The following is a 14,394-nucleotide window of genomic DNA, read 5'->3' on the forward strand; positions in this document are numbered from 1 at the left end:
AATATCACAGTTTCGATAGTTCTGAGGGAAAAAAATTAGCAAATTTGCAACAAAACTGTTAAGTAATTAAAGCAAGACACTTCACACATGAACTTAAACTGCTAATTAAATCCCCCCTGCTTAATTGACTAGATTTGCATATCATTCAGTGAGGAATGGGAATGGCTCGGGCATTACACAAGGCCTTCCTTTTACATTAGACAGCTAAGAAATAAACCAAGGGTAATAAGAAAAAGCAATGTCAATTTTGGAAAGGAATTGAAGTTTTCAACTAAGATTTTCAACTTATTAAAACAAATAAATAAACAAATAAATAAAACCGTTAAAAGGTGACAACTAATTCTGAGCAGTTGCTATTTTAACAGTAATATTCATTACTGCAAGATCAACTGGAGTCGAGGAAAACATGCAAATATCTGCCATCCGCATTGCTAATAAACGACCAAAAGTGCAGAGGATGAAAGCAGTCTGCCAACAGCCCTGCTCCAAAGATGCCCAATGAGCATCACTGCCTTCCATACTTATTGCATCACTGCAACTGTCCCATCTGAGCCTCAATGAGGAAACACCGATGCAAAGAAGAAACAGCTTCAGCCCTGGACTCGCCATTTGTTGCACAGACTTCAATGCCCCCAACTGATGCCAAAGCCCAAAGGATGGTGGCCATCCCTCAATTCCAATCATTACATCATAACAGACATCTCTGTGAGCTCAGGGCTGCTGTGGAGGTTGGTACCACATCATGCTCCATTCACAGGTACCTACCATAAGGAGACATTTATTGATTTTTTTAATACCTGCTGAAAGAAATAAAGTTCCATCTTTATTTCATGTTTAAAATGTTTCTCCCCATCAAACCCAGCAGCTGCTCTGGGACACGGATGGTTTTGTTAAATAGGTTTCCATGTGTTTTTTGTTGTTTTTCCCCCCAGTTCAGAGCACTTTGCATATGAAACAGAACATCTCCCCGCCCTCCCCCCCATCCCCTCCTAATCCAGAAGGGACCTCACTTCCTCCCTTCTTGAACAAGCAGCTCATTCAGCAAAAGGGAAATCCCAAGATGCATTCGGGCAGAAAGCCTACAGGAGGAGCTTGGAGAGGGAAAAAAACCCAAAACCAAACAAAACTCCAACCCCTCCTAATCCAGAAGTGACACGTGTGTCCCAAACAGCACGAAGAGCAACTGAGCTGCTCATGATGAATTCAGTTCTGCAAAGCTCCACTTTAGGACACGGCTCTGACACTCCAGGTATGCAAAAGCTTTCCATGGTAGCAGTTCAGCTTTGGTCCTACTGTAATACAGCCCAAAGAAAACCAGCTTGTGAAATGCCGAAAGAAAAAGCTCCACACCAAAACCCAAAGGACAGAAAGACAGCTCAGCCAATCTATGTGGATACAGAAGCAGATTCTGGAGAGGGAATTTGGAGCAAGCCAATTCTTACTTTGCAATTATCATCCGAACCAAACTTGGCTATTTTTTAAAATTAAATTAAATATATTTCATTTTTAAGAAGTCTCTTCACACATCTCCCTATTTCCCTGGGACCCAATGCTCACTTTGTGGTATCTGAACCATCTGCACATCGAGTACCAAGTCTGAAAGGGGGCCAATAAGGACAAGAGCTTAATTCAAGAAATAAACTCGCACAGAAAATACAGCAACATAAAAGTAAGGGTTTTCACATCTGTTGTGATGAGATCCAGCTGCTCTGTAAGGAGAACATGAATGAGCATCCCTCTCAGAAACAGAGAAACAAACCAAGTTTGATTTGCGTGAATCGACTGAAATCAAATCAAGTTGTAACAAGAGAAAGCTGCACTGATAAATTAGTCCAATTAATGAGGGCAACTTGGATAAATTCCTACTTTTTCATGTGGAAAATCTCCATGCAATGTGACCCTCACAGTATGACCAAAGCACTCATCATTACACTCAGGGTCTCTTCTGAAGAAGCTTCTTTCCTTACTTAACTCAGTTCTCTGCATGGTTTGCGTGGCAGCACAGCTGTACTGATGTCATGTGCATTCCTCTCACTGCACACCACGCAAAATAAGCTGATTAAAGACCCTCAAGGTCTAGAGCACAGAGTCACCTCAAATATTATCTCCTATACAATGGCAGAAGTTGAACGTCATCCACACTCTTACAAACACATCTGCAGTAGCAGCACTCAGGGATGTAGCACTGCTCACATGCTGCTCAGTGATGGTACCAGGGTTAAGATGTAACTCCTGGGCATTCTGTCCCCTCCAGACAGTAAACACAGCTTCTCCTACAGCCACATATGAATTGAGGAAGCTTTACAAACTACCCCAAAATGAATTTATTTGCAATTCTGGTCTCATTGATTTCTTATAGTTAACATGTGGGTCATCCTCTTGTTCACAAGATTGGAAGTTATTGTGTTCCTCAGGTGGGGCAGTGCCCATGCTGGCCTACCAGTGATCTGCTCAATGTGATCTGCTCCCACTCCAGCTCTTTCCCACTCCTCCCATGTAACATCCATGTGTCACAATACTGGGAAAAAGATATGTAACATTTTTCATCCTGGGCGCTGAACTGCTCTACTCGAAATCAAATAAAGAGGAGCGTGACAATCTGTACAAATGCAAATGTCCCAAATGCCAAGACTAACATTTCTAAAACCTAATTCAACTCTTTCATTTCTTAGCTGCAGGCCGTTTACTGCCACTCCTTTTTTTCCACCCAAACAAAAGACGAAAGGGATGACTCAAAGCAACTTGAATTTCAAGCTAAAGCCACAAAGCGCTGAATGCCTGATCTTTAATATTAAACAGGTGTGCGGATGATATTCATTCAAGTCTCATCATGGCTAGGTTAATGCCAAAGAAAAAACCTGAGAAAGACCAAGTTTACCTTGAAGACATGGGTTGGTCAACACTCCGAGTAATGGTGCAGGTTATATGGGAACAAGGACACATCAGTAATGGGTGCAGTGCTGCAGGCTGCTGTCCACCTCCCAGCAGCTCTAACACTGCTCTAAGCACATTTATCCCAACAGAGGATTTCCAAGTCATTCCAACATGGGTGAGAACTCACTCCCACTGAATTAACTGCAACTACTAGTGGGGAGTTAAGAATGGGGAACCATTCAATTTATTCATTAATTAATCTAAAAACTTCCATGAAACTCCATTATCTTCCAGCTCCGCTGAGTTTATCAACTGCGGGGTGACAGGATTTTACAAGTTTACAATTCCTTAACAACAGAAGCGTAAATTGGAAATCCATAACGTCAGTGAAGGTCAATGAGATCAGACCACACTGCAGCCTTAACATTGCCTATCTTCTGACCTCCCCTTACCCTGCACAGGAGCTACAACATACACTGTACAGCTATAAATACGTAAACCTCTGGCATAACACAGATGGTTTTTCTTTTTTTGGTGTTTAAAGATATTTGTCAAATCAAATATTAGACCCAGCCAAAGTTAATATTTAGAGGCTTTGGGTTTTTTAATTATTTGAAGTAATTTGCTGCTTGCAATTGGTAATACTACAGCCCCTGTTTGAGTCAGCAGGATCCCCATGCAGCCTATAGATGTTAATACTCAACAGAATTTAGCCAGGACATTTAGTCAAGAGGTTGCTCTGGCCTCCTGACAGTCAATGCACACACATGAGCAGAACTGCTTTCTTCTCCCACATGAAGGGTTACAAAACAGCTTAACTGTGCTGAAAACCAGCAGCAAAGTTCTTACTAAATGGTCAGAGCTGCATTACAGAAATATTTCAGACCTTCATCTTCACTAACTGAACTGGGAAGCTTCACTGTCCTTGTTTTCTGTTTAATGGTAACAAAGGCATCATCTTCTTATTAAAGGAGAAAAGTTAAGATAGAAAACAGGTGTTACTGTCTCTGATTTTAACAGTACCATTGGCACACATAACTTTTTTTTGTCCTTCTTTTTGCAAATATGCATCAAATCTCTGCACATCCCCAACCTGTGTGCCTGGTGCCTGCACCTGGTAAGAGTCAGACCTGCACACACCCTGCATAAGCAGAAGGGGCTCCAAAAAAACCCACACAGGTTGTGGCAGTAGAAGGATAGGAAATGTTTTTCTTCCAACCCTAACAGATGTTGTCCAATTAAGGATGCAAATAAATCACCCTCTGCATTGTGAGTCAGAAAACACATACATAAAAGCTCTCTAAATACATTTCAGTTTAAACTTGCATAATTCTCCCAGCGGAGAAATCATCTTAAAACTTATGTAATCCTTCGAAAGAGACATTATTACAGACAATTCTGTGCCACTAAGAAACAAAGAAGACATCTCTAGAAAAGAGGTGCACCCACACAATTAATTATATGCATGTAGAGGAGCAGGGGGAAGGCTGGAATAGCAAAGCCCAGAGCCTGCTGTTTCCACAGAGACTGAGCTGTAACGGAGCTCAAGGAGCTGCTCCCCTTTCACCAGCCAGAACTGTCTGTTATACTTAACCCAGACTTCCTAACACTTGATATCCTGTCTGCTATTTCAATGCCCTTACTCAACATTTCAGACAGACATTACACAAACTGGCTGGTGAAAAGGGTTGAGAAACCAACAAGCAATCCAAGTCAATGACCTTATTCTATAAAATGATGCCATTGACTGAATGGAGGATGAAGAACAAAGCACAGGGGTGCACGTCCTCTGAATCTTCCCTAGGAAAACTTAAGGGAACCTCTCGCCTTTATCTTATTTTTATGTCGCTGCTGGCTTTTAATCATTAAAACTAAGCAATTCTCTTGCTTCCAATTCAAACGATTCTCATACCAAAGCAGAAAAGAGTTGCAATTTAAAAAAATAAAAGTCACATTTCCTATGAAACATGTGCAAAGGTAACTGCACGTCAATCAATAAGCAACAAAGCCAGGAGCCAGGTTATCGATCAGCTCCCCTGCTGTTTATCTCCAGTATACAGAACGATGCTGCAGTTTCTACATACGCACAGAACCTCTGCACACATGCACATCACCCCTGACTGTAAGCATAACTATTTAAACAGCCAGAACACAACTGAACACAAGGAAGGGCAGCAGAATGTGTCTCGTGCCTGCAAAAACCCCAACAGGTTGTTTTAATATGCACCCAGAGCAACCCAAATACAAGTGAGAGCAACCAATCCTCAGGCAGAGCCAAGGACAGAAGAGCCACAAGCAGGAATTCCCACTGCATCCCAGAAGGGCTCTGTTCACCAACAGCTGGCAGGATCAGGACCTGAATTTGAATCTGTTTTTGCTACCTCACCCAAGCAAAGGTCAAAGCAACAACATCAGCTGAGAGCACAGGGGCCAGTGTGTCAGCCAGCACGTCTGCCCAATATGGGCAAACTGGGGCACGTTCAAAGAACTGCACCCGCACCTGATGCAATTTTGAGGCCAAGTTTATGGTCCTTGAATTTGCATCAAGGAAAATAAAGCTGACCCTCATTCCAGCTTTAGAAAAAATAAACTAAATAACAAAAGAAAAAAATATAAAGACTGGCAAATCCTAAATGTAGAAACAAAAAGAAAGCTCAGCCAGTCTGAAGCTGGGAACCAGTTTCCAGCTCAGGAGCTACTGCCCTGTTCAGTTCTGCCTGCCAGCATTTGAGCACCACCAAAACAACACAGCAGCAAAGCTACAGGTTCACTATCAGCTTCAGCACAGGCCATGAGTGCTGGGTCTCACCACAAGCTCACCAAACCTACTCTGTGTTTGCAGCATTGTATCCTGGTTCACAATCTGTTGCTCAACTCCATGAGTGCCTGCACTGCCAGGCAGGGCACAGGAAGGAGTCTGATCCATAGACAGCTCTGTGGTTTGTGGGGGAACTGGTTCCAATTACTGAGCTGCTGACTGCTGTAGTGAGAACTGCAGAACCAGCCCAGAACAACCCGAGACTGAATTTCTACAGTGGCAACAAAGACAAGGAAATGTGACAAACATAAGACTAGACAAGGTGTATATAAGGGAGCAACGGAATGGAGTACATCCATTCAGAGCAATTCTGCTTCATCATAATTATTTTCCAAAGAAAAAAAAAACATTATAACAGTTTGTTCCCTCTTCCCAGAATGACAAACACTGGCTGTATTACAAATTGAGCAGAACAACATTAAAAATAAAAATGTGGTGTCTATTTATTATTAACGCATATATTATAATTGACAAATCTAAAAGAAAAGTGTGTTATATTACTACATTTTAAAGTAATGCTTCCTTTATGTGAAAATCAATTTGATTTAAGTGCTCTATGGCCACTCAGATAAAACAGATTAGCTGAGTAATTGATAATATTCTATTGATAGATTTCCTACAACTCGGGCTGAGTTACTTTGTGTTCTTTCCAAGAACCTCCTGTTGATGTACGGTGACTCTTCCATCAGGTTTCCCTCTAGACAAAAATGACTCTGGAGTTCAGGTTTTTTTTGTTGGGTTTGTTGGTTTTATTAATTTAAATCAAGCTTTCTGGGTCTGAGCACTTCACATTGAGACACAATTCCTACTATGATGGCAAAGCAGCTGGGCTGGCTGAGACAACAGGATGAATTCCAACCACCAGCCATCCCCAGAGGCAGCCCACTGCCTGCTGCAGTCAGTACCATGGAACCCCTGACCTTCAGCAGCACACGCTGCCTAACAGACCAAACTGACATGAACTTTCAGTCTGAATGATGACAGACCTTCCTCAAAGCCCCAAGCTTTGCTCAGCCTCCAGCACTCAGACGCAGCCCCTGAGCTCCCCATCCCAGCAGTGCTGCTAAGCGAGGTGCAGATAAGGTACCAGCAGCTGCCAGGATTTTAACCGCTGCATTGTCTAGACATGCTCTGAGCAGCCTCGCACAGACGCCTCCAGATGCTTTTACAACACTGGTGTCAACACTCATCTCAGCAAATAAAAACACACCCTCATCGGTCAGCCAGCTCCAGCCAGTGATATCCGTGCTCATCTCCTGGCAGACACGCCAGGTGTTACAGGCTCTGAGCACATCCCAAAACACACTGTTTTTACACGCATCTTCAAAGCACGCTACTGTTCAGGGCAGAACATTCACCCAAGCCCAGAACTACAGCAATGGAAAAGCAAATGAGACAGCCCAGACAATGAAGGGAGCAGCAGATGTTCTAATATTTCAGGCAGTGATTTTCTAAAGAAGAGATTTTATCTAATTCCCTCCCTGATTCAATAGGGCGGAATTCAGAAAACTGTGAACTATTCTGGGGCAACAGAGGGCTACAGCTGACTCAATAGCAGTGGATTGCTCTTTGCAGCATGCTCTGTGTCTCACACACATGCACGTACCTGCTCCGTCTCAACATCTGTAAAACTGTTTGTACTCCTGACGTCTGCTTAAACAGTGACACCTCCCCAGTGCTGCAGGACCGTACTTCAGATTGGGGTCCTTTTTCCAGGCCCTATTGCTAAGCTGTAGAATAACTCCACATTTAAAGCACTCCTTGGAGGCTTCAATATTTTTGTATCCAGAATTGTTCCTGGATAATTCTTAATGTAATTCTGAAACATTAGGCAAGTGAACAAAATGACTTCTTTGCTCCATGGGAAAATACCTGGACCAAGAGTTCTCAGGCAGTTTGTACAGAATAAATCCAGCAGTCTGAACACATTCAATATCTGCAATAAAATACCAGAATCCCTCTCCTCTGCACACTATGGGATACGTACCATTAACAAATGGAGGCAGGACTCTGAAATACGCAGAGATACACATTGAAGGTCTCCTACTGCAACATTCCAAGTGCAGCAACCACCATACAGCACCTAAAAGGCCACAGCTCCCCCAGAACTCACCCAGTCCCCCCAGTGTTTCACTTCCAGCAATTTCTGTTCCTTGCTTTGGCTGCACACTTGACCTGGCTAAACCTCACTCCAGCTGAGAAAGCTGCATGTTGTGGCAGCGCTGGGCTGGGAGGCATTGTGAAATGAAGTGGGAGGCCTTACGTGCTTGGTTGTGTGTCAGTATCAGAATGTTGCTTCTAGCTTCCAGCTACTTCATAGAAGTGCTGCTGGGACATGAACCGTGGGAACACGGCGGTGCTAGCATGTGTGGGTGTGTTCACACATGTGCAAGGGAAGCTCTCGTATTCTCTGAGTGTCTGATCACACACAGTTTTGCTAAAAATACAGATGTCTGGCACACAGGTAGGAAATATGAAAGCGCTGTCAAACGCTGCTCAGTTCAATATTAAAAAAGTTCAAAAGAGACAGAGCCAAACCCACCCTCCTTTACTGGAAATAGCAAGCAGAGAGCCTTCAGGCCTGCTTTTTGAACTAATTCAATCGCAGGAGACATGCTGATGTTAAAAAGCAGAGATGTATCACACTAAAGAGGAAAGAGAACATGATAGCTACACCAAGGCCCTATCTGTACCAGCAAGTGAACGCAATATGCACCAGCAGCTGAGCTCAATAAAAGCGCACTGGCACTGATGATGCATTTCCAGGACCATGTTTTGCAACCCTGTCAGGTTACTCACGTTTTGAATCTCTCTAAATACCCCCAGAACGTTACAGTTCTGCTCCATGGCAGTGAAGGTGGATGCAGGGTGTGACAGACAGTGAGTGGGGACATCCACAAAAGTGGTGCTGGTAGCTGGGGATTCTGAAAGACCAGGCAGAGATCACAGCTGAAAAACTGCATCAGCACATGAGAAAGTGGAAAACCCAAGGAAGGATACAAACAAAGGAAAACTGAGAGGTTATAATGTGGCTTGAAACAGAAGGAGCTTTAGGAAGTGGCAGGAAGGTGAAGGAGCTTATGGGAGGTAAATCATTTATCCGAGGATTAACAGGGAGGATATAACAATCTGATTTTTAAAAGGGGGTAAGAAAAGTGGCTGAGCCACCTCTGGATGGTCCCTGTCTGCAGGGGCTCATCACAACTCATCCCAGCTTTGGCTGGGACTCTTTGCTGACTTCACTGAGCTATAGATGTAGATTAAAGCTGCTTCAGCAAGTGGCAAGACCAGAAAAAAGCTCATCTGGTTCAACCAACCATGCTGAGAGACAACGTATCTATGTATCTATTTCTCAGTACAGATAAATAGATGGATAGATATGCACAATGGATGCTCGATGCAAATATATGGTGGGAAGTAAGCATCTAGGCAAAGCTATGCCTTGTAGCAATGCTTTAAAACCACCCAACAGAGGGAGGGGAAAAAAAAAAAAGAGAAGAAAAAAAAAAGGGAAAAAGGCAGTTTTGCCATTATGCCAGATCTGCAGTGGGGGCTCATGCCAGCCCAGCTCCTGCATTTCGAAGTCAGTCCCTTAAAAGGCAGAGCTGTGCTAGCAAAAGCCTCCATACCTCATCACAGAAACCTCACAAAGACACAAAATGGTCTAAAAACTCGCTGCTTCTTAAAGCAGACACAGCAACGGGCAGCTGCATCCCAAGCTGCAACACACTGGCAGAGCACAGGGAAGGCACGACACTGTACACACGTACACAGCTCCATTAATCGGGAAAATCATGTTTAAAAACCCTCTTGCACGCAAAAGGCAGCATCTGACACAGCAGATTATGGCATACAACGCACACAGACACCTCTGTATAAAGCGGAACAAAGCAACACAGAGATCTACATCAAAAAGGAAGACCACCACAAAGACACATATGCTTCACCCTTTCATCCACAGAGACAGACAGACACAGAGCCCAGCAGACACACAAAACCCACACAGACCGACAGTGATTAACAATAACACACAGAGGCAGACACGGATCATCCTTTCATTTCCTTACTAGGCATCTAAACTTTACTCCAGTGTTACTTGCCCCTGGCCACAGCCTACGAACCTTAGAGCCAGATTAAATCTCGCCGTAATTATCCACACGTTCTGCTACAACACAAATGACCTTAGCATATGATATCCGTTGGCTAAGCCCTATGGAAAAAGGCTACAGAAAAAGGAAGGATAAGCGTTCAAAACTCCACCAGTGATGTCAGGGCCTCCCCAAGACCGCAGCACACGAATAGGAGCCGAGAAGACAACTTAAAAGCCTGGAAACTCCAAGGCATCCTGCACAGGATGTGTGCTATCCTGTCATCTGAGCACACACACACACACACACACCACGCCATCCTTCCCACTCCCAAGTGAGCCTACACAGCAGACTTTTAACATCTTCTCGTCTAATTTTTGGCACCCGCTGTCAGGTACTATCAGGTATTATCAGGTATCCTGAAGTCACTCTCCGAGATGTGGTTGCAAACACATTTTGGAGGGTGAGGTGAAAGAGTGTTTGCCATGCTCTGAGCTCGGACTGATAGTTGGGGATCACCAAACGAGTAAAGCAAAGCCAAAACTTTGCAGTCCTGTCTTGTTCTCCACCTGCCCCCTCACCTGGGGGCACAGCAGAGCAGCGCCGTAAGAGCCCGGTAAGAAAAGGAATGCGGACCTTTAAAAGCGTTCATTTAAATCACACTGTGGAAATGACCAACCCAGGCACACAACCCCCTCCCAGAAGGAAGAAAGTGGGGATTCTTTTCTTTAGTTTCCCAGAGCACGCCCAAGGAAATTCAGCCCGTCTCCGCTGCCGGAGCCCTTTTCTCCTCTCGCAGACATTCATGCGCATCTTCCCCAGCATCCCCTTAGCACATGACTGACGGAGAATAGACAAGCCATTAAAAACACATCCACCTCCAGCCACGGAGATAATGGGGCTCATTACAACCCCGCTTTGTCACAGCGGCTCTGACACTCCGACAGGAGGAAAGGGGGGGGGGGGGTGAGGACGAGGACCGAAATGGGGGCTAGGGGGGGCTGAACACCTCCTCGCTTTGCTTTTTGCTTTTTAACTTAAGCCATATGCAGCCTGAGCGTTTATCTGCACGTTTAAACAGGTATTTGGGAAGTTAACCGAGAATTTCACCTAACGCTCTCAGAAAGCTTGAAAAGTTCCTGTTCTTTTGTGATTGCCCCTCCACTGCGGACATAAAACCGAAGAAAACTTCCAAGAACTGTGATGGAGGAGGCAGAATCTGCCCCCAAACCTGCAGGCCAGGCTGCTCTGCTTTGATTTTACCTTCCTCGTGGGGGGGGGCTGAGAAGGGGCAGAAGCTGCCTCCCCCCTTCCCCTCCCCCCCCGGTGCCCACCCACGGCCCCTTCGCCCACACAGAGGGAATGGTGGGGTCTGCAGGCAGCCCAGGCTGCAAGGAAAACACAGGGCACCTGAAAAACGCTGTCTGGCCTCAGGACAGCAGGGCACAACGCAACGAGCTGCTGCATCTGGCCCTTCAGATCCATTTACGTACACATAATCCGATATACAAAAGCCTGTCTTGCTGGGGAGAGCCAGACTCCGCTGGGATCCCCTAAAAGCACAGAGCTCGCTCCCGTTCTGCACTCCAATGAACACCAGTAACCTGCATTACATTCTCAGCGGCCACGTTTTATTCCAGCTCAGCCCCTGCCTCCATCCCTGGGGGCACGCAGTTGAGGAGAAAATCGTCTGCATTCGTGTCTGGGGCCATCAGAGTTATTTTCCCCTCCTTTCTTTCCCATCTTGACCTCCAAGCGAAGCTCCCGGCGCCCCAAATCACTTCCTGCTCAAGTGGGGCAGCGTGATGGGTTTCAAAGATCAGGTTCTGTGTACAATACGATACACAAACACATACAGCAGAATCAAACTCCAGCTCCCGAGCTCAGCACAAAACCAGAGGAAAAAGGGGAAAAAAAAGGAGCCATGTCGAACGCTGCTCGTCTACATGAACGCACACGTGGTGAGAATTAAGAACGCGATTAGATTGCTAAACGACTCTAAAAGGAAAACGGTTGGTAACAAATTGAGTACATCTATGGACGTCATCGAAAATCCCTTTTCTCTCTTTCTTCACCCTGGCTCCTTCTTAAAATAAGAATTTAAGGCATCACTTACCCTGGGGGCTTTCCTCTTGTATTTGTTGTTATAGTCAAATTTTTCTTTCATTTCATCTAAGAGCTGGCCCAGCCGAGCTTTCTCCTCTTTCCCAGTGTAATCCTGGCTGAGGAGGATGTAGGACCTCCAGTTTGCAGAGTCAAAGCCCCAATGGCAAGTCCTGTTTTCCAGGGATTTGTGAGAGTGGACCACAAATTTGTGAGGCGGGTACATGAGCCTGCAGTCCAAGCACTGGATGCAGGCTGCGCTGGGGTTACTGTAAAGCTCTGGTACCAGGAGTCCCTTACACTTCCCAAAGCACTCATGGTACACCTTGAAGCTCTTCTCTGTAAGCTCCAGCTCAATCGTGCTAGAGAATTCCTTCTTGCAGTGGGGAGGATAGGTGCCACCATAAAGCAAGGCGTTGCAAAGCCTCTCAGCGTCAGTTTTAGTGATCAGCCCGCACGAGGGGGCAGAGAAGGGCAAGATGCCCATGACTTTGAGGATCTCCAGCTGGTCAGCGGTGCACCTGGAGCAGTAAATGTGGAGCTCGTCGCACACCGAGTTGATCTGCTGCAGGGAGAAGTCCCTGAGCACCGAGTTCAGGATCTGGGGCAAGCAAAGGCGCTTTTCCCCACCCACCACGAAGCAGGAGATGGTTTCCCCTTCCAGGATGGTCTCGCACCTCTCAGTGGATCTGTCCGAGGGCATGAAGAAGGGACCAGGCATCACCGGGGGGGGCTGGATGGGGGGCAGATGCAGTACAGGTTCCGCGGGGTCTTTGCCATTGTCTTTCTTGTACATCTCCTGTGCCCATCGCGCTGAGAAAGCAGCAGGGCCACCCAGGGAGCTCATAGAGCTCAGATGAAACTGTTCCAAGGTCTTCTGCAGTCCTGGATGAGGCTGGAAGCTGCTTCTACTTACAGTCTCCATTTTTTAGTTTCTATTCCCAAAAACAAACAACAAAAAAATCCCCAATTATCTTCCACGCTGGTACAAATCCACTTAAGGGATTTTTTTCTTTTCTTTAAACAAAACAACAACCCACCCTTGTTGGTTTTTTTTCCCCCTTCCCACTCCGGTTTAACAATCCACAGTCGGCGAGGAAATAAATCCTTTTCGTTGGCGTTTCTTTCTCCTTTCTGTTCTCTCGCTCCGTCACAATCTCTCACCGTGCCCGGCCCGGCCGGAGCGCAGAGTCAAACCGAAGCCAGGTCTTCATCCGAGCACTGCCAGCCCCGGAACGCCGCTCCGAGCCGCGCTCCGGGCACCTCGGGTTAAATAAGAGCTGTTGGCTGCTGCTTCTCTGCAGCGATCCCGCTTGTGTCCATATCCACCAGGAGGAAGGAAAGTAAAAAGCAGGAGGAGGAAGGCGGCTCGGTGCGGGGAAGGGAGCGAGGCGGAATAGAATTAAAGGCCCCGATCTCCGACACTTCCGAAGCGGCGCTGCGGGCTGCCTGCCCCGAGCGCTCCGTTCGCTCGATCCGGCTCCCCGACGCCTCGCTCCCCTTTTCTTTCTTCCTTTCTTTTCTTCCTCTCGCTCTCAACGTGCCGTGGGGAGCCGCGCTAACATCCTCCCAGCTCCTCTTTCCAGCAGAGACTGAGAGTGCCTGAGAGCTGAGCTAATGCGGGCTGGCTCAGCCTCCCTCACTCCTCCTCCTCCTCCCCCCCGACTCTGTTTGTTGGTGTCTGCCTCAGTCATTGAATCCCGGCCAAGAATGTGACCAACTCCCCAGGCCGGGCTCTTCCAGGAACATCGGCCGCCTCCCCCCTCCTGCTCGGGCAGGCGCAGCTCGTTCAGCCCCGGGGGGAGGGAGAGAGGCTGGGTTCATAGAGCGGAGCGTCGCGAAGGAGGGGCGGCAGGGCTGGTGGGGGCTCGGCGTTTTATTTCTGGACGACAGTGAAAGAAATAAGGGAACAAACAGCACCTCGTGTACCCAACACCTGAACCGAACCGCTGCTAAACCTGCGAGCACCTGGTGTGGAGCACACACGGAATAACTGCAGCCCAACGGGGACCGACAGCCGGGACCCCGAGCAAGCGGAGCTGCGGGTGATGCAGCTCCGGGTGATGCAGCCGCTGCATCAAATGGCGGCGCCCGGAGGAACGTGGACGGGCCGAACCTGCGGCTCCGTGCAGGGAACGGCACCCCCTGGTGGCAGCTCCCCACCCGCCTGTCTGCCCTTCGGAACGGCTGGAGAGTTCGGAAAATACAGATACAAAACACGAGCCCCACAGCTCAGAGCTTTATCAGCGAGTCTAACGCAAAAAGAAGACGCTGGAAAGCTCTGCATACACACAACTAAGATATTAATGATGCAAGAGAGACTTGATGCGCTGCTCATAGTGCCTTGTGATGCAGAGACATTTGGTCTCTTCTGGAAGTTCACCACTATGGTATAAACGAAGATAAACCACAGTACAATAAAAAAGTGAAGCAAATCCAAACAGCTCCAAGAGCAAACAAACCCTCACCAAACCAAACAGGCTGAGGTTCAGCCAGGATCGATGCGGGCAG

At 46.7% G+C, this 14,394-nt stretch overlaps 1 protein-coding gene across 5 annotated transcripts in view; it reads right to left on the reverse strand.

The window, feature by feature from the left end:
* SKI (SKI proto-oncogene) overlaps nt 1–13,985 on the reverse strand; it is an 88,619-nt gene extending 74,634 nt beyond the window's left edge. For 2 of the 5 annotated variants that reach the window (XM_015882472.2, XM_015882471.2), the window contains exon 1: nt 11,897–13,984. In XM_015882472.2, coding sequence (XP_015737958.1) covers nt 11,897–12,808 — 912 coding nt within the window. In that variant the 5' untranslated portion in view covers nt 12,809–13,984. Of the gene's footprint in view, nt 1–11,896 lie in introns of all 5 variants that reach the window. The other 3 variants (XM_015882470.2, XM_015882469.2, XM_015882473.2) reach the window with 3 other exon arrangements.
* Nucleotides 13,986–14,394: the final 409 nt, after the last annotated feature.

The sequence above is a fragment of the Coturnix japonica genome, chromosome 21 (assembly GCF_001577835.2).
Source record: "Coturnix japonica isolate 7356 chromosome 21, Coturnix japonica 2.1, whole genome shotgun sequence".
Classification (NCBI taxonomy): domain Eukaryota; kingdom Metazoa; phylum Chordata; class Aves; order Galliformes; family Phasianidae; genus Coturnix; species Coturnix japonica.